We start from the raw sequence: 26838 nt of genomic DNA, 5'->3' as shown, positions 1-26838 counted from the left end.
CAAATCACTGCTTACACCAACAAGAAAACATAGTGCAAAACATACTTTTTCGTAAGTGGTTGCTTAAATGAATATTGTTGGCTTTAGACCCAACACTTGTGCTTATAATTAGAACACTGATCTTACATAGCCACCTCAGAGAAAGAAACTCTCCCAGATCACAACTCAGAACTATTCTGACTTCTCCTGTATAGGAGGCTTTCTTCCATAGACCTCGGTTCAACAACAAAGCTGAAACAGTAACTGCTCACTCCCACCAAAACAAGTGGCTCCACTCCTTTCTCCTTCCTCTCGGCTGCCTGCAGAGTTCTTCCTTCCTCGTTGAACCAGCAACAGCTCTCACTGGGCCCTTTGAGAGCCAGTTTAAACACAGCAGCAAACTACTGCTGTCAGATTAGGTTTTGCCTGTTTAGCAAGCTGAACTGGCTCACTGACACATTCCACAAGCAGCAGACTGAGCACAAAGGATGGCACAGCCATATCCCTTTGCAGGAGGCTGCCAGCTGTCAGTCACACCTTCAGCAGACTGCACAGCCAGCCCAGCTGCCCCCCTGCCCCATCAAACTGCTCACAACAGGGGGGGTGAGGATGAGGGAGCTCCACACTTCCACTGCCTGACTTGCAACTCTGTAGTCATGTTGGGCACTCAGCAGCATCGCTTACATCAGACGTAATTTTACCGTAATACAGAAATTGCGGTTTAAAAGTTAAGTGTTCTCAAAACTCAGTTTCCACTCACTTCAAGTTAGGCGTGCAAAACAATCAACATTTTTGACTTCAAATGTTACATCTCAGTTGCTTACCTGAAATGAACATACTATGTCCCATTTATTTAAATAAGGGTGTGGCAAAAAATTAACCCCAAACACTAGTCACTCTCAGCACAGTGATTAACCCCAAAGAGAAGTTTAACTATACAAAAAGGTCGTAACTAGCAACCTTAATTCTAGCATCTGCTAATTTGAATTTACAATCTCAACACTGAAAAATGTGTAACTTCACAGGACAGATCAGCTGGGTTTCAGTGGCCCTGTTTCTCTCTGTTCATTACATAAGGTGCTTTTTTCTTTTTTTTTTTTTTTTTTTTTAAAGCCTTTTGTAACCATTCAGGAGCGCTTTCAACTAAGAAATTATATAATTAATGTCACTTATTCTAATCTCTTTACACAGTGATTTCTCCCGCAGTACTAAGTTCTAAAATTTACAGAGGCATTATAAGGATGCCTTGCATTTTGGATTAGAGAGGAGTGAGACCAAAAATGATGTTTAAAGTTAATTCTACAGCCAATAGGCCTTGTGAAACTCTATTACAGAAGGGCTTTGTCTTGGTGACCAGGTACTGTTAAGCAGGTGACTGCCCATAGTACTTACTCCAGTGCTTAGACGGTCGCTTGGCCCTGCTCTGAGTAGTGGCCCCTTCTACAGTCCACGGGTCTTTTGGAGAAGATAAACAGTCAGATTCACTGACTAATATAACAAACTCATTTTCCACAGAACATTATTGTTAAACAGATACTATGCTACAGGTGACATAAATTCACAGCACGTTACCACTGTTCACAACACACAGTGTTGTCCAGACAGGGTATGAGGTTCTTTACCAGTTGGAAACAATGGAAAAGTTAGATTTCAAAATCCATATACTAGCCAATTTGCTCCGTAGCTAGGAAGCTCACGAGTTAATTGTGATGTCTATTCAGGCTGAGCTTCCATTCATACAGGTTTTCTGAGGTTTTGTTTTTCCTTTTTTCTGTGTGTATGTTTGTTTTGAAGAATGGGCTATGCGAGCTTTGTGTTGTCGACTCTGGATACATAGTAATACTTTAAAGATTCATGGTAATACTTTAAACCAGTGCATAAAAAATAGCATAGTATGTTGTCGTCCACGATTTATTCAACAGTAAACTACAATTAGCAGTACAGTACTGAGTAGAACAGGAAACATAACATTTCTATAGTATTTGATACAGCATTATTGCTAAATGTTAGATTTTAACACATCTAATAATAGCAATCTAACCTTATATTTTATCCTCTGTTCTCTTATTTGTTCTCTAAGCTACTAAACCAGCAAGTTTCCCCTAGAACTGTAATAATTTAATCTGATGGTGATTACACAAGCACACATTTATGTATCTTTGGGTTTTAATCATTTTACTCCCTCCTCCTGAAATAGTTCTGTTCTTTCCATACTTATTCAGTTGCAACAATTAGAAAACAAATTTATTTGCAAACAAATAGCACAGACAACAGTTCAAGACAAAACAAAGACAAGATACTAATGCAAATCAAATATAACTAACTTCTACTTTAAAAATAAAATTCTGTTATAGAACCCACAGAGAACTCCTCAAATATGTCACTGAGTACAGAGCTAACAAGAAATATTAGCTATTGAACTAAAGTTGAGTCCTTGAAAGAATTCAGAACTGGTGCCTCAAATGATCTCAGCACACAAACTTTCCATGTATTTATGACTGAAACCTTGCACACAATCTGTAATTACATTGTTTTATTGCAGCAGTTGGCTCAAATTCTTGCTACAATTATATTGGATTTGACACACCCGAGTTTACTACCTAGATAACTCAAAATGTGACTGCTCTTCCAAACCTTCTTTAAGACTAATTTCACGTAACAATTTTATCAATGATGATGATGAAAACTGCAGAATGTGGAGTATCCAGCATGTGGCATGTGTTCTCAAGGCTAGATTAAAATGTAGTAATAGTCATGCCAGTTAAAGCACTGGCTGAGTGCCAGCTTGGCACCGATATTAAATGGCTTTTAAGAATACTGCTGATAATACATTAGGGAAGCCTTTCCTACAGTAGAGATACGATGGATCTTCAGGATCAGCATTCCCCTTTACCTCTCAGGTGACATCAATCCAGTGATTAAAAAAAAAAAAATACATCAGTAAGCCAGTGGGTACTTCTCTTCAGCAGTGCTACTATAATGATTCATAGGAATTAGAACATTGCAACCCATCAGTACTCTCTGGTGGTTTTCACAAAGAGCTCTCTGGTCCTTCAATGAATATGTGCTTAAGGTCAGGGTATGGAATTCATTTGCTTTCTACACTTAATGAGCAGAAAACTGCAAATTATTCAGTTCATTTAAAATATGACACATTATCATCAGTTTTTTGATATAGTATGCATGCAACACATTTTAAATAAAAACCTTGTGAAAATATTTAATAGAAAAAAGTAATTTTAAGTGAAATAATTGAAATAACATTTCCGTAAAGGAGTAATTATGGAAAAAAAAAAATCTGACCATTTTAAATTTGAAAATAAAGTGTAACACAACCCTTGCTCATTACACAAACACAAAAGAAAGTGAAAGCTATTCATAATTTCAATTCGAAGTCAAATATCACAGTATTTACATTGCATATATGTACACTGGCCTCAGGAGAGAACATCTAGATATGCATCCTTCAAGATCAGATCCAATCAGCAGTCCTACAGCTGCTGTTTAGGAGACAGTATTATCCTTCCAAAAAGACATCTAGTTTCTCATGAACTTTTTGAATCCTGCAGGTTTTGGTAAAACGTACAAAAACATTCACTAACAGAATGTATTTTTTTTTAAAAAAATCTCATTAAATAGTCAATCTGCTACCATTTTCATGTGCAAGATTGAGTAAAATTAAGCGCGCAAACTGAATAAAAACTACAATTAACCAAGTTATCATAGCTCCATTGAAAGTCACTAATATGAAAAATTAAGACTTATTTAATTAGGCAAAATTTCAAGTTCTGTTTTTTCAATACAGTGCCCAAAGTGAAGTACAGGTAGATCTAGCCGTTTCCTTCAGCTAAAATTAATGAAGAGAGAAATACAATGAATAAATACTGGACAGCTTAAAAGAACCACACAGAATGTCATTAAGTGTGAAGCCACAGAAGCCAAGTAAATCCTTGATGGGTTAACCAAGTCTGAAGACATTTAAACTAATTTTTAAAGGATTCCAGTACATTATCAGAAACATGCAAAAAGTTATTACAAAAATTAATGCTTCTACTCTCCAGAAGACAAGTTCCAAACTTACTTTGTTAGAATGCTCATTACACATGATTTTAGATGGCATACTTCTCTGCCCACACAAATATGAAACCAAAGTTTTACAGTTTAAATTAAAATACTTCTGAGTAACAAAATTCAAAGTAAGATGGTATGGCTGGGAAGAAAAGGTCAATACATGCATGCCTTTCTTACATTCTACAGTGGTTTCATCCATCTTAGAAAATAAGGCAGCATTGTGCACGAATTGAGGACAAAAATAATTACACGCTCTGCTCACATCCTAGAGAGATAGCTAGAAGAAAGGTGACTTCATTCTAAATGTTTCCTACTATCCAGGAAAGCACAACCATAATCCCTTTGTTCAAAATGCACTTCCAACAAACGACAAGGATTTATTTACTGCCAACCAACAGGTGCTGACCTCCCATTTCCTGACCTGGCCACCTTCCTTTCCCTTCTCTAACTGGCACAGGTATTAATTTAGATCAATGCAGCTTATTAACTGCTGCTTATTAACTGATAAAAGCAAAATCTTTTATCCCACTGAACTCACTCTCCCATTAGCTGACCAAAGTCTAGCTTCTCTCCTGTCTCCATTGTAATCCTTTAAACAGGGAACAGCACATTTCCCCCCACTTGCAAAGGACTAGTTGAGCAAAACTGTCCCAAATACATATAATCCTTTATTGTTATGAAACAATGCTAATTGTTTCTTTATTGATGATAAGGAAGAGGAAGGTAAAAAAAAAAAACCAAACTCAAAACAAACTAGTTTCCTAACTAAATAGGTTTGAAGGCAGCTTTTTACAAAGCACTCATAGAAACATGGTAAGAATAAACAGCATCAGCATGCTAATTGTCATTATTATTCTCCATGTTACAATGGTAGGCTGCCAAAACTAAATCGTCTTTAAGTATTCACTATTACATTTTATCTTTGCACTGTTATCGTGACTTCAGAATTCATCCAGACGTGTTACAAATGAACTTCACTACTTACTTCACTGCGTTTGAACAGGAAGAGACAGAAAAAACACTGAAAAATTCCAGCCCTTCCCAAAAACCAGCTCTGATATTTCAACAAGTGTACAATTTCACAATTATGCTTCCTAGTTCTCAGCTAGCACCCATCTAGTATGATTCACAGTCAAAAAATTCTGATCTGTTTCAGATGTCTGCATCTTTAAATAAGATTAAACACATTAAAAAGTTCAATAGTGGTAGAGAAAACAGGTATTTCAAACCTGTATGTTCCCTATTGTGTGTGTAAAAAAAAAAAGTTGGGACCCTGTATTTATCATGTGAAGATGTAAAAAGCATCACCTACACAGCACACCAAGAAGCCACAGGAATCCAGTTCAACTAATTCAAGAACCACTACTGCACTTTGTCTAAAGCCTGCAGTCCCACAGTGGCTTAAGCTATTCTAAATCGGCGCTGCTAGTCCCACCTTGATGTACTAAAGTGCTTGCAATCCAGTTCATGGTTCTCAAAAGCTACAGGAAGTTTCCAGCTTTAGTCTTCAGCTGACTTAGCACTGAAGCAGGTCATCATAGCCACTGAACTGCCATAAGGAAGGGAGAAAGTATACCCAGCCAGGGCTGTGCAAGTGGTACTGAACAGCAAGTGTTGACTTAAATTGTCCTAAGAGCAGCCCTGGAACTGCAGCCTGAGATACCTGAAGGAGTTGAATTTTCTGATGAGCAATAACACTCAGAGCCCCACTGATTTTTTAAAACTTCAGCAATACTGATGGATAGTTCTTTCCTGTACCTCCAATATAGCCTTCAGAAAAGAGCAAGAACACTAATTTAAGAACACTGGTGATGCCTTCTGGAAAAACTCAACATGAACTTTCAGAAATGTCCCCAGCACAGAAATAATTACAGGTTTAGACCCAGTCCATAAGAGGTTGTTGAACTGCCCTTAGTGAGAATGCTGAAGACCTGATTTGAACATCCATAGTTGGAAACAGCAAATACTAGCCACTTTTCTTAAAAAAACCCAATAAAATCACTGTGATGAATCACCCAACAGAGTCTACATTTTGAAGATAGGTTCAAGAGAAAAAAAATAATCAACAATTATTATCACAAAAATCTTACTAATGTTAAACTTGTAAACTTCTACACCAATTGGGTATTGTAACAGCATGTAACTGAGGTGAAGCCTGTCTATAATCAACAAAAGTTTAAAGATATTTTTTCCTCACATCAAGCATACAAAGCAAATCCACCATTTAGGGGAGGGGAGGTTGAGATTCCTTTTCAACCTTAAATTATAGGTGATTTGCAAAAACTTATTGGAATGTTTACAAGTAGTAAAACATTTACTTGCCTCTACCTCCAAAACTGCTGGATCATGGTTTTCTCTGCTCTTAAAGGAGACCTGAAAAGCAAAAAAAAATTGGGCTTGTGCCCTATTTTGCTTCTTTAAGATGTTTAAGAGAGGCATGAAGAGTTGGAATTCGGGTTTTTATTTTATCCTGTGATGGACACAATGTTTTCCTTCTTGTTTACATTTGAGATCGAAATCCCAAGAAGCCATAATATAAGACAACCTGGTTAAGGGAAAACAATGCAAGAATCAACAGAAGCTAAGTCACAGAACAAAGAACAAACTTCAGTTTTCTCCCCCTAACCCCCACCTCCAAGATCTACGTCATTTGACTGATGAAAAATACAAAATCCCTTTCCAGAGTATTCTTGCACTATCACTACTGGTGATTTGCTTAAAAGAAACAAACAAACAAAAAATCAGTTAAAAATTTGATTGAGGTCATATTTTAAAATTTTAAGATAAAAAGCTATCAGAAAAAAAGCTCAAGTCCTTTTCAGGGCCTCTTTATGTTTCAAAATAGCAAAATAAGTAGAAAAACAATTTTGAGAAGTTCTTTGCAAATGGGAAAGTGGGGAAAAAAAAAAAGAGCTAGCTAGCTATAAAAAAGGAGACAAATATGACTCTCTTACGCTACCAACATGCCCGTAAGACAGTTTGTACGCATGAGATAGCGATGCAGTTATCAGAACATGAAAGCTGCTGCAATGTTTGGTTTTTTTTTTTTAGAAAAGTGCATTTTATCTGATAGCATGAGGCTGATTTAGAAAAAATGAGCAAAGAGGATAGTTCATTTAACTAACACCCATTACTGTTGGGGCTACCATAATACCTCATTATTTTTAAACAAGATAGGATAGTACCATGTAATCCATTCAAAAATTGGTTTTATGCCCCTTTATTCCTTCTGCCCACACTTCAACTACGTAATTACTTTATATGAAAGAGGAAAGTCCCAATTTTTTTGGTAAACAGGGAAGTGTTGCTAATGAAAAACATGCAGTCTTCAAGACAAACAAAAGCAGGATGCCTAGAGCCAAGAAAAATATATCCAAAGTACATTAAAGTACATACTTAAAACACTATTATGAGAAGTTGCATTGCCTTCACATTATCTCTCATAGATACGCTATGCTCAACCAGCACAGGGTTGTAGTCAATGTTTTAAGTCAAATCAGTGAACTGGCTGAAGCTCCATATCATTACATACATGGAGTGTGATCTTGCTGAAATGCTAAGCCAGCATGAGAAACCTCAACACCGTTCTCCAACAAGTAAGTATTTTAGTTTGATATACTCAGATAGGAACACCTGGTGTCACAAGATACAGTTTAATAAGGATTCATTTCAGGGACAATGCTAGCTTAAGCAACTTAGATAACGTGAATTCTGCACAAGAGTAGGCCAAAGACCTAGGCATCTTTTACCCTAGGTCTGTTTATCCACTTAGCTCTCTGTGCATTATGAACAATTACGTTGCTTCTCCAGCTGCAACACGCAGCAGGCACTGACTCAAACAGTACTGGCACTGGATTAAATGTTCCAGTGTCAGAATTCAAAGGTGGGTCGTTTTTAGTTTATTGGTGTTGGTGATGTTCGGTTTTTTGGAGGGTGGGTGGGTGTGTTTTGATGCTGGGGTTTTTTGTTTTTTTCCTTCCACATATGAACCATAAGTAGAGAATGGTTGTTTTTTTAAAAAAAAGGAAAAAAAATCATCTTTCTTTAATATATGAAAACAAAGTATTTGAAAATAAGTTAAAATTAAGAAAATCAAGTTCAGTTCTGAAAAGTAACCTAGAGGTCTACAAAGCATAGGAATCCAGGATCATACACAAGATTATTTCAAAGCTATGAAGAAAAAAAAAATCACAAAAGTATAATGTTTTCTACTTTTTGTTGAACAAGGATCTTGTTCCAACTAAAATGTCTTACTTTACTGGGTAAAATTAATGGCAAAATAGCATACTAAGAATTAAAGTAAGAACAGTTTAATGCAGACACTCATTTATATCATATCATGGAATGTGAAAGTGAAGTTTAACTCTACAAATTAAGTTTATTTAACAACTAGCTATCACTGAAAATAGTGGTCCTGACTCTGCTACTTCCCCTGAGCTGCCTCTGCTCTTCAGACAATTGTGCAGTGGCCAATTTAAGAAACTCACAAACTCAACTGACTTCCAAGGACGCACATGAAACAGTGGAAACAGATGTCCTAAGGCTTTTAATAGGAACTGACCATTAGATCAATCTAAACATAGTGCCATAACACTCACAGAAAACCTTCAATAATTTGTGATAGTAAGATTTTCTCCTTTGAGGACTCATACTATGATTAACTTACAGAGCTCAGGCATTACTCTGCTTAAAAGTGCATGAGCCTTTTCAATCCTGCATAATTTAACAAAAATGTAAGTAAAGACCCTTTGAATTAAATTCTGATTTAAGGACATCTGTCTTTATTTCAATACTCATTATACCACCCATTTAAAGAAAAGTGTACTTGTACCATGTCAAGTTCTCTTTAAGACTACCAAATACATGAATGTAAAAAAATAAATCTTACTTTAAGTAACATTTTTTAATGCACTTTTTGCTATGCAACTTATCGTACCCATGCAACTACTCATCCTGATACCCCTTCTACCTAAGCAACTATTTCATACAAAGCATTAAATCTCATTTAAACATTAGGGAACAGAAATAGTGACTGAAAGATTTTTGAGAAGAACTGAAAATTAAATCAAAGTATCCCAAGTACCAGTTTCAAAGCTATTCTCCACAGTAACACACAGAAATATGAAACAAATGTATCTTCTGCTGTAATTTAGTAAAAATGTCTAGACCATCTACCCAAAATTCTTGCTACAAAACCACACGGTCTCAGGAAAAGGCACCTTCACTAAAAAGTGCTCAGAAAAGTCAGAAAAAAATATCAGAAAGAGTTGCTGATAGTAATTTAGTAAAAATGTCTAGACCATCTACCCAAAATTCTTGCTGCAAAACCACATGGTCCCAGGAAAAGGCACCTTCACTAAAAAGTGCTCAGAAAAGTCAGAAAAAAATATCAGAAAGAGTTGCTGATAGTTGGATTTTTTTCTCTCCTCTGTTAGTAAAGTATGTTTTAACTATTTAAGAAACTAAAGTACTACTCAAGGTTTTCAGTGCAAGTCATGCTCAGCCAAGCGTACAGTGTAACCTCTGCATCTTCCTTGTTCCACCTCCAAACCTTACCCTGCAGGCAGGATTAATAAGATGTATCCCACTTTTCTAAGTAGAACATCACATTCTTGTAATGAGGATAATAAAGTCTGAAACCAACTGCAATAAAATTTTAGTGACTCAACTGACTTAGTAGACAATATACAACTCTTTAACACACCAGCACTGAAGCTCCACAAGGCAAGAAAGGGATGCATTGCAGTTGCAAAGTAAAAGGTAGGCACAGCTCATCTTCCATGAAGAAAACAGATCATCAGAATAAAACACACAGAAAATCAATGTATGAACAAAGCACTTTAAAAAAAGCTATCATCTTTGCAAAGCAAGATGTGAAGTGTTTTTATTGGGACACTTGAATATATAAAATGTTTTAACAGCTTTCTCTAACATAACACAACATCCAAGATAATGTACCTATTAAGAGTTTTAAAACACTGCCTCACCTTAGGCAGAAAGTGTTATACCATTTCTTTGCTCTTAAGATAACAATGAATGAATTCTTAAATTTGATAATCAAATATTACATAAAAATGCCACACAGATTCAAAAACACAGGCATGCAAACAATTTTTCCCCATATACATACAAAAGTACAGGCACTAAGAAAACAAAGAATTAAACTAAGGAAATAAAGTTTGCACCGTATATATTCACTGAGAGTCCCAAAAGCAGCTGAATGAACTCTAAATAAGCACATATATCTGAAACTCCAGGCACAGGAATACAGGAATAACTAGTACACACAGCTCCATACTGAGCTTTTCATTTGTGCATTTCAAATGTTTCCCTCCTGTAAAGGAAATGTGGGGTTTTTTGGGGGGGTTTTGGGGTTTTTTTTGTTTGTTTGGGTTTTTTTGGTATGTAGACACACACAGTTCTGTTAGCCAAGCCATCCCAGGATACTGAAATCCATGTATTCTACAAGTTCTGTATATCCTAATATTCACTCCCACCTCCAAGCAATTATGTAGCTCTTAACACTAACCACTGTAACCGCTGGTATGAAGACACAGTGAACAGACTGGAATTCAAACCAGTGTAAAAATATCTAGTTTGAGATATATAAAAATTACTCTTCTCAGTTGCAGAAAGCAAGAAACTATTTATCATCATAGAAAACGTACTTGTAAAAATCAGAGATAAATCAGCATTTATAGATATGTTTAGAAAAAAATGCCTTCCACTACTGTTGTCACTATTTTGTGGAGACTTAATACCTTATTCTTGGTTTTCTCCTGACCTCTCAGGCCTGATGTTGTTAATCTCAAACTTGCTGCAGAATTTCATTTCCTGTTGCCTATATAATGCAATCATGCCTCACTTCCTTTTTTTCTCTTTAAAAATCCTTCAAGACAGTCTCAAACTTGTCACACAAGTGAACATACCTTTACTTCTTTTCTTAAAACAAACAAAAAAAAATCTCCCAAAACCCTGCTAAGCCTGTCTAAACTAAGTTTTTCTAAGCTAAGGCCAGTAACAAGACACACAGCAAAAGCCCAGTAATCTAATCATTACAACTTGTTCCTGAATACTCTTCTTGAATTCAGGATTTATGAGGCATTGGCTACTACAGAAGTGCCCTATTCCCATTATGGCCAAAGCAATACAACAAAAAGCAAAAAAAAACCCACATAAAAAAAAACAAAACAACCCTACACAGTTAAAAAATTTTAGTTCTCTAAGACTGTATCTAGTCAAACCATACCAGAGCCCCAAAATTTTAGCCTGATTCTCATCAAGAAACTATTTTCATTTTAACATATAGGAATATATAAAATCCATGATGCACAATGCCAGATATGGGGGAAAAAAACACCCTTTTAAATGCAACCTGATTGTAGAATTGTTACGTACTTCAGTAGTATACGCACACAGTGTACATAAGGAGAATGAAAGTTTCTGTGATTTTTATAAAACTTTGATAAATTCAATGTTCCATTATACTATATTGAAATTTTATTCAGTATATCTTACTGTTATATCCTTCTTTTTATAACTAAGCTTAACTCCAAGTCATTTTTTTTCTGATTTCAGAGACTTTGACCAGAAGGAATAGTCAGGATCATCTAATCTGGCCTCCAATATATCATAGGCCATTACTTTTCAACAGAAAAATAACTTCTCTGACAGTGGTCATTACAAATTAGTTTAAACCATATCCAAGGTTTTAATAACTTGAATCTGCCAATATATGGAATTAAAGGTTACTTCTATTTGGATTATTCACATTTTCTTGAGAAGAATTCTGAATCACTCAATCTGATTAAAAAAAATTAAAATCTTAGCTTTGAGGCACAGACATTCCAAGGGCTACTGGTAAATTCTCCTTACTTTCTTCACGGCAAACTTTGAATTTATAACCCGTAAGAAAATTACATTCTTCTCTCAACTATCCAAATGGCTAATGAAAGGGTGAGAGAAGATAGAGAACATCAATATCACCACTATCTACTTCAAAATCTGATGTAGTTCTGCTCAGAATGACCTCAGTAGAGAGAATACCTCAAATACCAGATGCATGGAAGTACATTGTTATGCTGCTAAAAGGTGGAAGTGTAAGTGTGAGACATGCTCTGCAGGTCCCAACTATAAATAAAATACCATTCATGTTTTCAGTGTTTTAGTTCCTGATCCTACCATAGGCAGGCTCTGAGCCTGCTGGAAATTATGATTAATTGTGTACATCTGCAATAAAAACAAGTTTTATGACATTCTTTCAGCACCACTGTTTTCATCAGAGAGAAAAAAGCATGTTTATCAGATATATATACATGTATATATATATTTCAAATGAAAAGCACCATCAACTCAGATGATGGGGGGGGGGGGGGGGGGGGGGGGGAGAGATAAAGGGGCTGAATTTTCCTCACAAGGTCTGTAAACCTTGTCATCAGGATGCCTAACAGCGTTCTTATAGACGACTATACATAGAGAAGAAAGTCAACTCTCAGCCTCTAGATTTTTCATGTCCTAAAGCTTCCTGGTAGAAGATATTTGAGGGTTTTTTTTCAAAGGTTACCAAGATAGTGAGATTTTGCTATTTGAATAAGTGTATGAATTCACACATGTCTGTCCAACTTAAAAATGAAATTCAAGACAAACTGTCAATGGGATGAGTGCAGAAAATTACCTGATATGTTAATTCCAGCTGGCATTTTTCTAATGGAAAAAAAAAAAAAAAGTGAGTCTGGAAAAGAGGATTTCCACTCAGTCTTAAGACTTAGGAACCTCACTCTAGTGCAGTCAGATATACTGAAATTTCCCCAAAAGGAACTGCAAATCCTACAACAGTGAAGGATGTAAAGGGAAAGCCTGCTCATGCAAAAAGGCTCTACAGGAAAGGCAACTGATAAAGGAGAAAAAGTTCCTTTACTTTTCCACATTTTAACACTGCAAATAATTTCAAAATAGAAATTTTCCCCTCTGCAAAAAGATCTGCATGTAAAGATTATGTGACAATTCATTAAAAGCAGATTAATACCTATTCAGAACTGAGTATCACACCATTATTTTTAAATGTTGTATATGGAACTAGGAAATTTCTCTAAAAGAAAATACACGAAATAGTTCCTCAAAAATCTAACTGAAATGCATAATAAAGAAAATTCTCAAAAAACTAAGTATTTTCAAGTCACCAACGTCAGTGAAATATAATCAGAATAATTTAATTTAAACAGAAAAATATGATAGACTCATCTTTGCTTTACACAGAACAAAAAGTACAATATATCCATTTAAAACTGATCGCTCTGGAAGAATGTAGTCCTTAATTTATCTGAAGTTGGGCTTTCATACTAAATACATAAAAGTTTAAGTAAGCCTCAACAAACCAGCTTCAGTACTAGAAAAGCTATCTGTGACTTGACAGTGTGGGTTGCAACACTCACCTAATAAAGTGAAACGACTATTCAATGAGCATGTCTGATCATAGAAAACTGTCTAGTCACTGCAGAAGCTAATCCTACACAGATGAGCTAACACAGTTACACTAATACCATATTGCAGTACTGATATGTCCTGAAATAATTCTACTAACCTAAATGCATCTCAAATTCATATTCCACTTTTTTCACAGAGCAGAAGAAATAAAATTGGAAAAAACAGTTGAAGAAATGGACAGAGATCATTCCACTTTAAAATGCCAGATCATAAAACACCTTTATCAAATTCTTATTTAACACTTATCACTGTTTACTTTGTATGAAAGCAGAATTGTGTGGCGAGTAGGAACAAATTTACATTTATTTACTTTATGACTTATCTAAAGAAAATGTAATCAATAGTCATGTGAAAGTTTATTGCTAATTATATACAATTAAATACTTCCATTAAATTTTTCACTTAATATGTCCAGAAAAACATTTACTTCAAAAGAAAAACAGATTACTTCAAAAATATGCCGTTTATGAGGTTTAAGTAAGGCATTCTACAGTTTTCTTTTTGTAAATCTTGATAAATTCATGTAACTAAAACTTTTTAATTTTTTAACCTGACTTTTTACTGCAGTTTGCTTGCATCCTGTGAGGTTACGAAGTTCCACTAAGAAACAAAAGCTAGCTTTCCGCTCTTTAACAATGACACTGTTTAGGTTTTCAACGAAACAAGAAAATCTTTCAAGTTTTCCACACCTTTCAAAGCCTTTTAAGGAATCATTTTATCTGCAATTAGTTTGGGTTTTGTTTAATTCTAAGATTATATCTAAAACTAGTCACGACCCCTAACCATTCAGTAAGTGCAATATGCCTTATTAAAAAAGTTTATTAATTGTGCCTAATTACTGCAGGTCACCAATCTCACTTTCTACATGTAACCTCTATTCACCTATCAATTGAAGCTCTGGAATTCTAGTGGAATTACCATTCATTGCCATATCCATGGAGATTTTCAAAAGAATTTTGTGTACACGCTGTAAAGCTGTTAGAATAATTACTCCTTTTCACTTACTGTTTCACATTTTTGGCCAAATTAGTCCAGCATCAATCAATCAGCTTTCATTCCAGAATAGAGCTGTTCAAGCTTGTTGAACACAGACCTTCCAAACTGGTTAAGTAAAGCAACCAAGCTATTCCTTAAGTTCTTCGGAGGAATGAAAAAGCATTCAAGTGTTACTTAACAAAAACCTTACCTTTTCTTATTGTCTACTGATGTATTTTATAATTTACAGTTTTAGACTATTATTCAGCATTGCTACCTCAAGGAAACAAAGATCCACACAGATTACCAAGTCTCTCTTCATTAACTTCCTTGCCTTATTCCTCCCTGTTATTTCCGTTTAGATAAGCAAAAAAGAGCTGCTACTTCAGAGAATCCTGTATCAGACTGAAGAGTCCCCACCCAAAATACTGCATTCAGGTTTGTCATATACTTAAGAAATCTAAGAGGAAAATATTAAGCTGACTACATAATCTTACAAAATCAGATCTGAGGACATTTCTTTATAAAATAACAGATACTAGCAGAAGCTGAGAAAACCAACTACATTAGAAAACATGCTTCAAATATTTGGAATAGAAAAGATCTGACAAATTTAACTTTTATAACCCTCATTTTCTGACATGTAAGTAATGAAATAAAACTTAAAAAAGAAAACATGAAATTAGTACCCATGGGAACAGATACTTCACACAGAGGAATGACATGTGACAGGACAATGCAAGCATCTTCCTGAATGTATAACTTCAACATTATAGTTAAGGATTTTTTATTCGTTTTTACTAATAGTGGCTACGTGCAAGATTAAAGTGTCAAAGAATTAAAAAAAAAAAAACCCAAAACCAAAACCAAACACCAAACCCCACCACATCAAAAAGACAAAACTCGTTTTTCTTTACTGTCACTACATTCATGGGGGGGGGGGGGGGGGAACCAAAAAACCAAAGCTGCCTCCTAACAGCTGAAAAAATCCTGTTAATTTTCTTCACCTCACGTCTTCCTCACCAGATAAACGAGGGCTTTATCACTGTTTAATACAAGTTTTAATTGAGTACTGTCACTGGTGGGAAGAAAAGTGCGGAACCACTACTTTCCGTATCAAACAAAGCAGGTAATTAACAGCTATTCTGGCACAATCCCTTATCACTAAAATACACAACACTGTTAAGTTCTCTCAATGCCAATGCTTTGCTTCAACAAAGGAAAGCTGATGTTTCAGGGTCACATTCACTTCTTTAATACACAGGCATAAATTTACCGCTCAGTCAGACACCTATAATTAAACACAAGAAGAATATAATTCTAATATTCAGACAGTCTTGCATATGAGTGGGATATTTCTCCCTGTAAAGATGATTGCCTTTCATTTTTTTTGGTTTCAAGTAGCTACAGTTCACTTAGTTTTGATTACATAGCAATTAGATATGCAAATACAAGAGATCTAAAAAAATGCTTTTTCAAATGTCAGATTGTAAGCAATCAAGCTTATTCTTTTCTCCTGTACACACAAGCTATTCATTAAATAGCTATTGTCTTAAAAACATTCCAACAGATTGCATTTATCAGGGTTTTAGAAGCAAATATGGGAGTGCACGTTACCCAGAACACAGCTCATCAGGGAATGAAAACGATCTTACAATTAATTTAATATATACATGATAGTGGTTAACTAAGTTGGAACTCTGTATCACATTCTTTGGGCACTTTTCCCACTACTGTTATTATCAATACCTAAGCTCACTGCATCTTCAAATTAACAAGAACCCATTAGTTTCTATATTTAATGACACTGTGTAGGTAATAAATTTCACTGCTAAAAATGCAGAATTATTGAATATATATATATATAGTATATTGAAAGTAAGTTCCTATAAAGATAGTCACTATGAAACCATGTGGTTAGTATAATTTTGGCAGGAATAGCTATGTTCACACACCCCCCTTTTTTTTTTGAGGTGAGGGCCCACAGACCATGTGCTATTAGAAGTGCAGACTTGATCTCATGCACCTAGATCACATATATGAGAGCTCGGTTATTTGCAACACAATTTGTGAGGCCTGTAGAAGTGGCCCACAGTTTCAGACATCACTGACCACAGGTTAAAATGGTGGGAAAGGATGTTTGGCAGCAGTTCTGAAGAGCCCAGAAAAACTAACCACTGCAGTATTAGATGGACTAGTCTATAAAATACTGTTAACAAAAACTATGGTCTGCCATTGAGAGTTCAAAAGCTTGCTCTTGAGAAACACTCTAGAGAGGCAGGAACAAAATGGGATGGAGGCACAGACTGGTTAGTTGTTTCTCTAGATGAAGACAAAATGACCTCAAAGTTAACAGGAGGGGGGAAAAAGGGTCCCTAAAAGCAAGCTGGTGAATTCAGTGACTCAGCTGTGAGGAAACAAAGAAAGCTGAAACAGTTCTTTCTTAAAGGCTTAGCTTTCATGGCAGGTAACTGAAGTAAATAAAATGCTTTCCTAGTTGATTCCATGATTGCCAACCACCCTTCAAGATGCCTCTCACAGGAGCACAGATTCTTTTTCAAGGTCAGGAGAGCAGCAAAAATTACAAGCGATGCCTGATTCACAGTTCTGTTTAAAAATCTGAGGGAAAAAAATAAAAATCAGTTTAACTCTGAAGCCCAGCTATAAGCCCTGAAATGTTCTGGAAACTCAGACCCAAGGATAAGCTGGAAAGGCTTTTTACAAGAACTGACATTTATGAGCTAACAGATTAATATGTGTGACAAATTATTTGACATTTTGAGGGTCTTCAAATTTGCTTCATTTTTTTTCCTTTAAATGTTCAGCTTGATTTTATCTTTTCCTCCTCTTGCAATAAAGGAGCCTTATTTAACTAGTCAGTAAGGCAAGACTCACTGCCTGTCAGCCTGCTGCTGTTGCCCATGCAACGTTTATATCCCTTCTGTTGCTTCTTTCCTAAGGGTCACTATAAACAACTTTTTGAGCAGCAAATGTAACCTGAGTATTTGAACTCCTACGCACTATAGCCTGACATAAAGAATGATACTGCTGACAGGGGAACCCGAATATTCCCTCCCAGTGGTGCCCCTGCAAACACTTCCCCATCTATTATGTGGTGCTCCAAGGAAGACACTGGAAAAATTGAGTATCCCGCTATTGCGGAAGGCCAGGATCTGAAAAACATACTCAAAATGCCATTCTTGCCAGTTTCTGCATCTGGCAAGACTGGTGGTACAGCATCATCTAGTCAAATTCACTATACTTAATACTCCAACTTGCAAAACCAGCCAGTTGAGAGTGGATTTAATAGTAACACAAGTAATAGTCCACATATGACTAATTTAAAACTATTACACCTTATTCTATCTAACTGGTAGATTCTCCTACTGTAAGTACAAAACACGTATTCAATTAGACCGCAAATAGGTCTGAAGCCTGCAGTGACCAAATAAAACCAGACTTCCTTAAGAGAACCAAAACACATAATCAATAGGAAATGTGTTTTTCCCTTCAAACCATTTATTTCTTCAGGTGTATACAGAAGACACGGCAAATTCAAAGTATCTGATTTTTCTCAGAAATGGAGAACTGGGTGGGTTGTGTGCTTTTTTTAAAGAAAAGGTTAATTTTACTTCCAAATTAACTATTCCAGAAAGTGCATTTCAAGCTAAATCGAACTTATAATTTAAAAGGCTGGATACTGAAAAATTCCACAAGTCAGGCTGCAAAAAACAATTTTGGCATTGGTAATACCCTTGTCTCCTCACAACATATTGACTAATTTCCAGATTAGCTTCAGTATTTCAAACTGCATTAATAACTATAAAATTTATCACTTATTTTGGCTTGTAATACAGCTTAAGACCTTTTCTGATTAATGATATGAGTCAGCATGAGTTAACAGATTTAAGTTCTAGGTCTTTTTGTCAGTCAAAATTTACACGAACATTCAATTCCAGTGTGTCAATTTGAAACATAAATGATTGTTTCAAAACCACCTCAAAGACTGCTTGGTCACTTGAAGCTCACTTACTCACTAGATGGAGAGTGAATACATCATGTATTACCAACAGAAAACAACCTATACTTTTATCTATTAAAATGTATTCTGAATCTTAAATTTCTTTGTCAACTAATAGCTTTTAGTTCTTCAAATTATAAATTACAGTATGTTTTGTTGGTTCAGCAAGCTAGTTAAAACAAAATATCCCCCAAGACCCCCAGCAACCTAAATATTAGATTTCCTTGAATACATATGGTTGGAAATATGTGGAACATTTGAAATCAGTAGTACTGCATATTTTAAATGGCTCCCAAATAACTCTGTCAAGTGGATCAATTAAATTAGTCAGGTACTTCAGGTTGATTCAGACAGTTGGCTAAATGTGGTTTGGCATTCCAATCCTTCAGCGATGTCTGACAGCCAAGGAATCATTAATTGTTTCTGTACGGCTGCAGGAATAAACATTCTGGATAATCATTTATAAAAATATTCCAAACTGTACGCAAGTGGTGACAGATTTTGTATTAATGTGCTAGGGGTCCCATCTTTCAAAAAACTAATTCTTCCTTACTCAAGACAAACATGCAGTTGTGAACAGTGAACAGCAGCTTTCCCACAGAATGGACGAGGTGCTTTCAGCACTTCTTTCCTTACACTTCCAAGTACCACCACAGCAGAAACACTAAGGACCAATAAATTAAGGTACATGATCACACACATGAGAAAAAATAAGTTTATCTAGGCCCAAACATCACGATCTGTCGCCCAGAGTTTAAAGATCATATGGATAGAAAAGAAACTGGCATTTTGACATGGACAAACATGGGAGCTGAAAAAGAAAAAACCACAGAACTAGGAGACCATACCCATGCTTTGGACAGGATTCTGGGAACTGTTCCCAGAGCTCCAGACCACAGAGATGATTCAACACAGACTATATCAAGAGAGGGCAGGAGAACAGAAAAACCAGTTTTCAGCTTTTCATTCATAACACTGGGGCCTGATTTTACTGGCTATCAAGCTGGAAGGCAATTTCTGTAAAGAAATCTCATCAATAGTGTTAAAAAAAACAACCCCAAAACCCCAAAGAAAACCACTACCATACCAACACTAAACAAAAGAAATTTCAAAAAAACCCTCCAAATAATTAAATAACTGTACACCAGATCATCCAATTATTTTCTGCCTCCATGAAACGTTCTCCTCACTGGAAATGGTGATATCAACCTTGTGCCACAACACATGGTCAGAATAGTAGGGAAAGATTGGGGGAAAAAAAAGTAACACCTGTCCCAGACTTATTAACTACAGAAAAAATTATCTTCATAGTTTACATAGTAAGTATAATCTCCAAACATTTAGCTTCTGTGCTCTCACTGTCCACACATGAGATAAAGGTGTTCAATTGACAGGCTGTTCTTTGCTTTTGAAGAAAAATTCTTTCTATTTGTGCATGGAAAACCACCACCAGCATACATGCAAAACAATGCATAAAAGCCAGATCACTTTGTTCATAATTACATTGCTTATTTTACTTCTGTCAGGAATTAAAAGGGATTTCAAGATTTCTAGTTGAGACACCAATTAAACTTAACCTTTAATTCTTACTCATTCTTCATGTCATATCTACAAATTTCCTACAGAAACCCCTAGCCAAGTCTGAGGGCAACATCAGTATCTACTCTCCAGACCTCTTCACGCTTCCCACATCTCTTCAAAAGCTACTACATCCAGAGTTCATGTTCCAGTAACATCAAAGCAAGTAAATACTGCAAATTCACCAGTCACCCTGACTCTTAGGAATTATTTTATATTTTTGCTGTTGGATTTTTTCTTCATGTTCAGATTGTCTTCTGCACATTACATTATTTTAACTGTTAATTAAATACTAGCACGGGAAGTCTGTCATTGACTGCCTTATGCCTCACTTTATCTTCCTTGCTTGAATTATTCAAGTCTCCCAGTTGCAACACCATTTTAACTCCAGTGTTTCTATATTTACATGAAGGTTGTGAATAATACAAAGTGTTGGTAGAAACCGAAACTCAGTTTAGTGCACTGTCACAGCATCTCGTCGTATTTTCAGAGGACAAATGAGGCACCATGGAAATTAACCCTCCTTTTATTGTAATTATTTATAAAAGCACATGACCATTCAGAAAGTCAGCAAGAACCAAGATGGAAAAAGACAGCCAGAGAAGATCTCCGTAGAAAACTAAGAAGTGTATGTCAAAGCAAGGAAAATCAATATAACTTATGAAACATGGGAGAAGTTCGTGGAAGAGGACCAAAAGAAAAAGTTGAGGGAGGGAAAGAATCATTCATGATCCTACAAAGACTCAAGAAGTAAAAATCTCCCATAGCTCTTGCTATGAAAATATAACTGCTCCATAAATTATTTTGGATTACTCTCTACACTACTGTGCACAAGTTCATTCCCCAGAAATATTAGTTCTTCACACATGATAACACCCTGGTGCTTCCCAGCAACTCCATTGCAAATTCATGACATTTTTGTAACAACCAGGCACCTCCTCCTCGTACTGACCCCACACACTGTCAACAAGTTTTCTACATAATTCTGTAACATCTTCTAATGAAACCAAGAATTTGATGTTCCCATTGTTTTCCTACAGCCAGTCTTTCTGTTACTTCAGCTGCCAGCTATTCCATTCTCTCAGGCACACGTGAGCTATGGCCTGAATGAAGTCACTGTTCTGCACATTTTACTTTCAAGACCCAAAACCAAGCTAATGTTTTATTCATTTCAGGATATGAAAGCTGGAGGACAAGATTTTAGTTGTCTTGTAGGAATATAGTACTAAATTGATTTATGATCCGCATTATATTCAAGAATTACTCACATTAACAAATTCATCAAGCACACATGAATACTGTGTGTTCCATAGTGAGTTTGTGGCACTTAACAATCAAATCAGGTAATTTATGTAGAATGTCAGATTCTATTAAGTTAAACAGTCTCCAAGCAAGCTCAGGACTGGGCATTGCCAAGTGAAGTGTTCTGCTACTCTAAGAGTAACAAGTTTTCTTTAACAGAAAGAGAGATCTGTGTACCTGGCCGTAACAAACATTTGAATAAGTTTTCATCCTTTCATGGAAGTACTCAACACTTTCTTCAAACTGATTGTTACAAGTTTTAAACGCATGGGTTTTTTAAGAGATACTCACAGTATGCATGCACTTCAGTGAGTCCTACATTCATCAAAAGACCTCCCATTTACTGCCCAAAAAGGTATGAAAAATGTGAATAATTAGCAGACAGAAGCCATGAATTATTCACAGAAAAGTCTAATAAAAATGTGTAACTGTCAATAAATCCCTCTCTGTATCTGAAAAGTGTAAAGATCAACAATAAAGTCTTACAACTATAACTGTAGAAACTGTGAAGTAAGGATACAGTCCCACTACATACCCATGAACATCTACCCAGCTGCCTGAATTTCATTCATACCCTTAATATATTGTAAGCCATATCTAGCAAAAGGGTAATCTGTGACTACTAACATCTGTTTTAATTTAAGTCTAAGCAAGACAAAGGTTAACACAGAACCAGCAGATCTGAGAAAAGTGGAAAACTGTCAGCATCTAAAACCAAGTTTAAATGGCAAACCACTCAGACATTTTGGGAATTACAATTTGTAACTGTTATCATACAGTTGACTTTTCCAAGTTGAAAAGGAATTTATTATTTTGCTACAATGAAACACTACAGATTATTACATGTCTCTATCTGTAAAACAATAAGCTAGTAGAAAGTCAAATGTCTTCTAAATGTTCAATTAGTATTTTAAGTATTTCGTTTCAGCAACAGCGGTTATCTTATTTTGTGGTTATTCTTTTGCTCTGTGCAAAAGAGCCTTCCTATCAGTCTTGATAAAATGGCTAAATCTGACCCTAAGGAGCTATATCCAGGATGATCAACAACCACCTGTACTCTGCCTGCCAGCTGCCCCCCCAAAACTATGGAGAACCAAGAGCTGCCAAGAACTGATAAATGCTTGGGAAACACACAGGCATGCTGCTTTCATCCCTAAATTAACAGATCCAGCCTCCATTCCCACATTTAAGTAGACTCAGTCTTCATACAGGACAGGGAAATCCCCATGAGCCTCAAATGTATGATCTCTCCCACAAAGAAATCCAAGTACAGCTTCACGATGCTCAGCAAACACAGCCAAAACACAGCCCTGAACACAAATTATTTCTGGTAAGCAAGCTTATAATATTACAACATTGTTTCTTAAGTAAGTTCAAAAAAAAGTCTAGCCACGTATCAAACATGAAATCATCCACTGAAGGGCAGCCCAATAGGTTAAGGTTATAGCCTAGAAAAACCTAGAATACAGGAAGAGTTTAGTGGTGCTGATAAATGAGAATGGTGATAAAGTCTGCAACACCACTAGCTGCCCTTCATCGCGCATCATGAAGATCACCATATCTATCATTTTTGGAATCTCACAAGAATCAACTCCTTTGTTTTTATATTATTAGATAACACTCAACACTAATCTTCTCTTGCAGATTTAATAAAGTTTTACGAAATCATTTAACTGTACGTAAGAATGCCCATACTCTGCTAAAAAAGTCTCACCTAGTTCAGTAACTTGTCTCTCACTGTGTTCTGCTGAGTAAGTGTGGAAAAACTTTCAGGTTAGAGAGATTTATTTAAACCATTCACTTCTTTCACTACTTTGCTAGACTAAGTGAAACATAGATATTTGCAGACAATTTTGTCAATACCTCAAAACAACTCAGTATGAATTGCCCCCCAAGCCTTACAAAACTTCTATGCAAATGCCAGATACAAGCAGCTGTGAGCTGTAGCCTAGTCAACTTGTAACACAATTAATACTCTGTGCTTCCAACCTAACAAAAGCTTAGGAATAATTTTGCAGAAAGACAGTTTCTACCACGGTACTGATTAAGATGAGTCAATTGCCATTCAGATACAGAATTTTCATTAATAAAAGAGATTTGTTTATACACAGATGTTCAGGCAATGATTCAAGAGTCCCTTGATATATACTTTTTCATTCTACTTTCCTCCCATTCCAAGGTAATTTAGATTCTTTTGCCTGTTGATTTTAAGTTTGGTTTTTGTTTTTTTTTTTTTTCTCAAAGGGAACTGACAGAAAAACAAATGAAAGTAAAATACAATACAAGTTGTTTTCTACTAGCATGGCTTTGATTACACTCCTCCAGTCTATAGCTTCCAGTGTCTTTAATGGTATTAAAGAAGTATTTTGTTAAATCAGTTATTCCCATACCTAATTAGCTCAATAAACACTTAACTATTTAACAGCTCTCAAAACCAAATGACATATAATCAAGTTTTGCTATCAGAGTTAATCATAGTCAAAGGTCTCGGCTACTTTTCACGTTACATAGGAAACCATGTCTTAATAGTGTTAAAATCAGCTCCAAGCTGCAAATTCGTATTGAGCACATGCAGAAATCTATCCAATATATACTGGATATAATCAGCATGTAGCCAATAAAAACAACGGTATGTATAAAATAAACCTATCTAAAAGATGTATTGCATCAGATACATATCAGTAATATTTTCTGAAAGACTAATACTGCTTTACAGTAATTCTTAAGGTCCTCGGGCACCTAAATTGTTCTGTCCTTCAATCTAAAATCATTCTGCTCTTGGAAGTTAGTGTTCTTCAGACTGTTAAGTGAAAAGACTTGCAATAAATTACTTCAAATAAGAAGTGTTTGTCAAATCTTATATAAAATTTAAGGAAAACATTATCTTGTAAAATTCACATTCCCATACATAACTAAGCTAACTGCGTTATTATGTACCTAACTACATTCCATTCTTCACTACAGTCAAAGTGAACTAAACACATTTTACTTTAAGAAAACGTATGCAGGTAGGATTTCAAAGACGATACACTAGAGACTCAGGACTACAAAACCCCCATACAACAGGTTTAAAAGGAGGCAGCCTTCAGGTCAGGCATAATTCAAGAAAAAAAGTCTGTTACCTTTAATACTGCTGCTGCCTTTTGATTTTCCTGAAGTACAGCTTCTACTAGTCAGCCCTTAGCATTTCATTATGTAATTAAATTAGTAACTTGCTAAAAGGAATTTTGTATTTTTTCTATGATGACTTTGTCATCACTTCCAGACTACCAGGGATATAACTCAAGAGACTTCTGTTTCACAGGTGAAAAGGGAAAAAGGCCATGCTTCAGTAATTCTTTAATAAAAATAATAATACTACTAAAATCCAGCTTTACAACTCCTCCTGCATTCAAAATAAGTGGTTACAAATGCAATAAAGGTTTTAAACTTGGAATAGAAAAGCCTGTTTTCTGACGTGCTCGCTACTGAAAAAACACTCTAGCTTACAAGCAACCCAAATTATTTTTATTACATCTTTTGTTTTATAATGAATCTTTAAAAAGGCAAAGGGGTATCGACCACCAAGTATACTCTTAAACAAGCTTGGATTTTAAGCAGGAGGGTTTTTCTTTACCACATAGCCACATACAAATTCTCATACAGCTTAATATGGTACATTCTTCACTGTGTATCATAATAGCAGTTGTGATATGTTGAATATGTAAGTTCAGCAGTACCTTTACATGAATATGACTGTTTAAAAGGCCATTAACTACAGTGGTCAAAATTTTGGTGTGGTCAAAAATTAAGTATGAAGAAAGCCTCCCCAAGTTTGATGAATGAGTTTGAGAAACCAAACTAAATATAGACATGCATACTTAGAAGAAAGTGTGTTTAAAGGAAATGTCACTGTAGAAGATGCTAGATGCCAACATTAATTGTTCCCAGGGTAGTATCTTGTATACCACATTCTGAAACCTAAGTAATTTTATGTTAAAAGTTTATAACCTGAATGCAGTAGATTGAGGAACATGCTCTATAAGTAGTATCTCAATCTTAGCTGAGCAGCCTGCTCATACAATGACTTTTAATGTATAGTCAAAGAAGCTGACAGAAATTACAAGACAAGGTAACCATCAGTTTGGCAGTCTCTTGTATACAGAAGTTGCAGCTTTCATGTGAAAAGATAACAAAGCATGATCCATGACATCCAGCATGCCGAAATGCCACTCCACAATGCCTCAGCCAGCAAATTTCCAGTAAGTAGAAGTCAATTTTAACAAATAATACCCCTAATGATGGATACAGATACAGGACCCTGATAGTTATAGTTCTAAATGTAAAAATACGCAGCTAATCTGCAGAAATCCCACTGGTACTGTAAGAAAGGGATTTTTAAAATTTTTTTTAGTGAAAGGATAGTAGTTTTAGTCATGTATTATGTATGTACTTGCTTTTCACTTTCACATGCCAATGTCCCCAATGACTTAAAGAACTTTTTTCCCATTATTCCTAACAGAACTGGCAAATACTCAAAAATCCACCTTTGCAACTAGTTACAGAATTTTTTTCTATTGCCATTCCAAACCATGGCCATGATTTCTCAACACAGATATATGAAACTGTCAAACAGCAACAACATGCATGTATGTAGAGGCAGATTTTAGAGACAACAGGCCTGAGCCATGCAATTTATTCCCAGAAGACAAGAATAATGATGGACGGTCAACCTTTCATTCTGAAACACAGAAAAACTCTACCATATGCTAGCATATGTTAAATATATTGCATTTCAACATATGTGTCAGCACCATAGCTTTATTTTTTGTTCACACATAGTACTTTTCACAGAATGTGAAAGTTGAGCATCCTATAATTAGGGTAGCAATAATAGGGCTTGTTTAACAAGACACACTACAAAGTACATATTATTCTATATCACTAACTTTGTTTTATAAGGTAAATTGAACATTTAAGACTTTACATTGGATATCAAAGCATATCTGATGGTATTTCAGAGACTAAAAGGTATTAAAATATTACATATTTCAATTTCTTTTCCTCAAGCTTTGCATAGGTACCAAGGATAATTTAATTCCTTTTTAGCTTTACTATAGAAAAACAAAACCAAACTGGAGAGTCCAAAGAAATGGAATTATCTATTTACTAGTACAACTCTGCACCAGCCAAAGGTCAAGACTGGTACTGATCAAGAGCTTGTCTTTTGTGAAACCTTATGTAATTTCTGCTTGCAATGTGAACAGTGATGTAGGAACAAGTAAGCTGTAGGTCAGGAACCACAGATAAGTTCAAACAATCTAGTACAGAACAAGTGCAACGTGTTTGAAGCTGTTACAGTGGACGAAGGCATTGAGTTCTTCAAATTTAGAACTGCATAGCTGCCTGCCTTTCTCTTTGCAATAACAAATTCTAAGAAAAAAATTCTG

The 26838-nt window shown here is 35.6% G+C and overlaps 1 protein-coding gene across 11 annotated transcripts in view; it reads right to left on the bottom strand.

Annotated features, from left to right (window-relative positions):
* QKI (QKI, KH domain containing RNA binding) overlaps positions 1 to 26838 on the bottom strand; it is a 163269-nt gene that overhangs the window by 67111 nt on the left and 69320 nt on the right. For 5 of the 11 annotated variants that reach the window (XM_037392038.1, XM_037392040.1, XM_037392044.1 and 2 more), the window contains exon 4: positions 6373 to 6423. The exons of 5 other annotated variants lie outside the window; for them this stretch is intronic. In XM_037392038.1, coding sequence (XP_037247935.1) covers positions 6373 to 6423 — 51 coding nt within the window. The remainder of the gene's footprint in view (positions 1 to 6372; positions 6424 to 26838) is intronic. One more of the 11 variants, XM_037392039.1, reaches the window with a different exon arrangement.

This window comes from Falco rusticolus, chromosome 6 (genome assembly GCF_015220075.1).
Source record: "Falco rusticolus isolate bFalRus1 chromosome 6, bFalRus1.pri, whole genome shotgun sequence".
NCBI classification, from domain to species: domain Eukaryota; kingdom Metazoa; phylum Chordata; class Aves; order Falconiformes; family Falconidae; genus Falco; species Falco rusticolus.
This window is presented reverse-complemented; position numbering and strand designations above follow the sequence as displayed.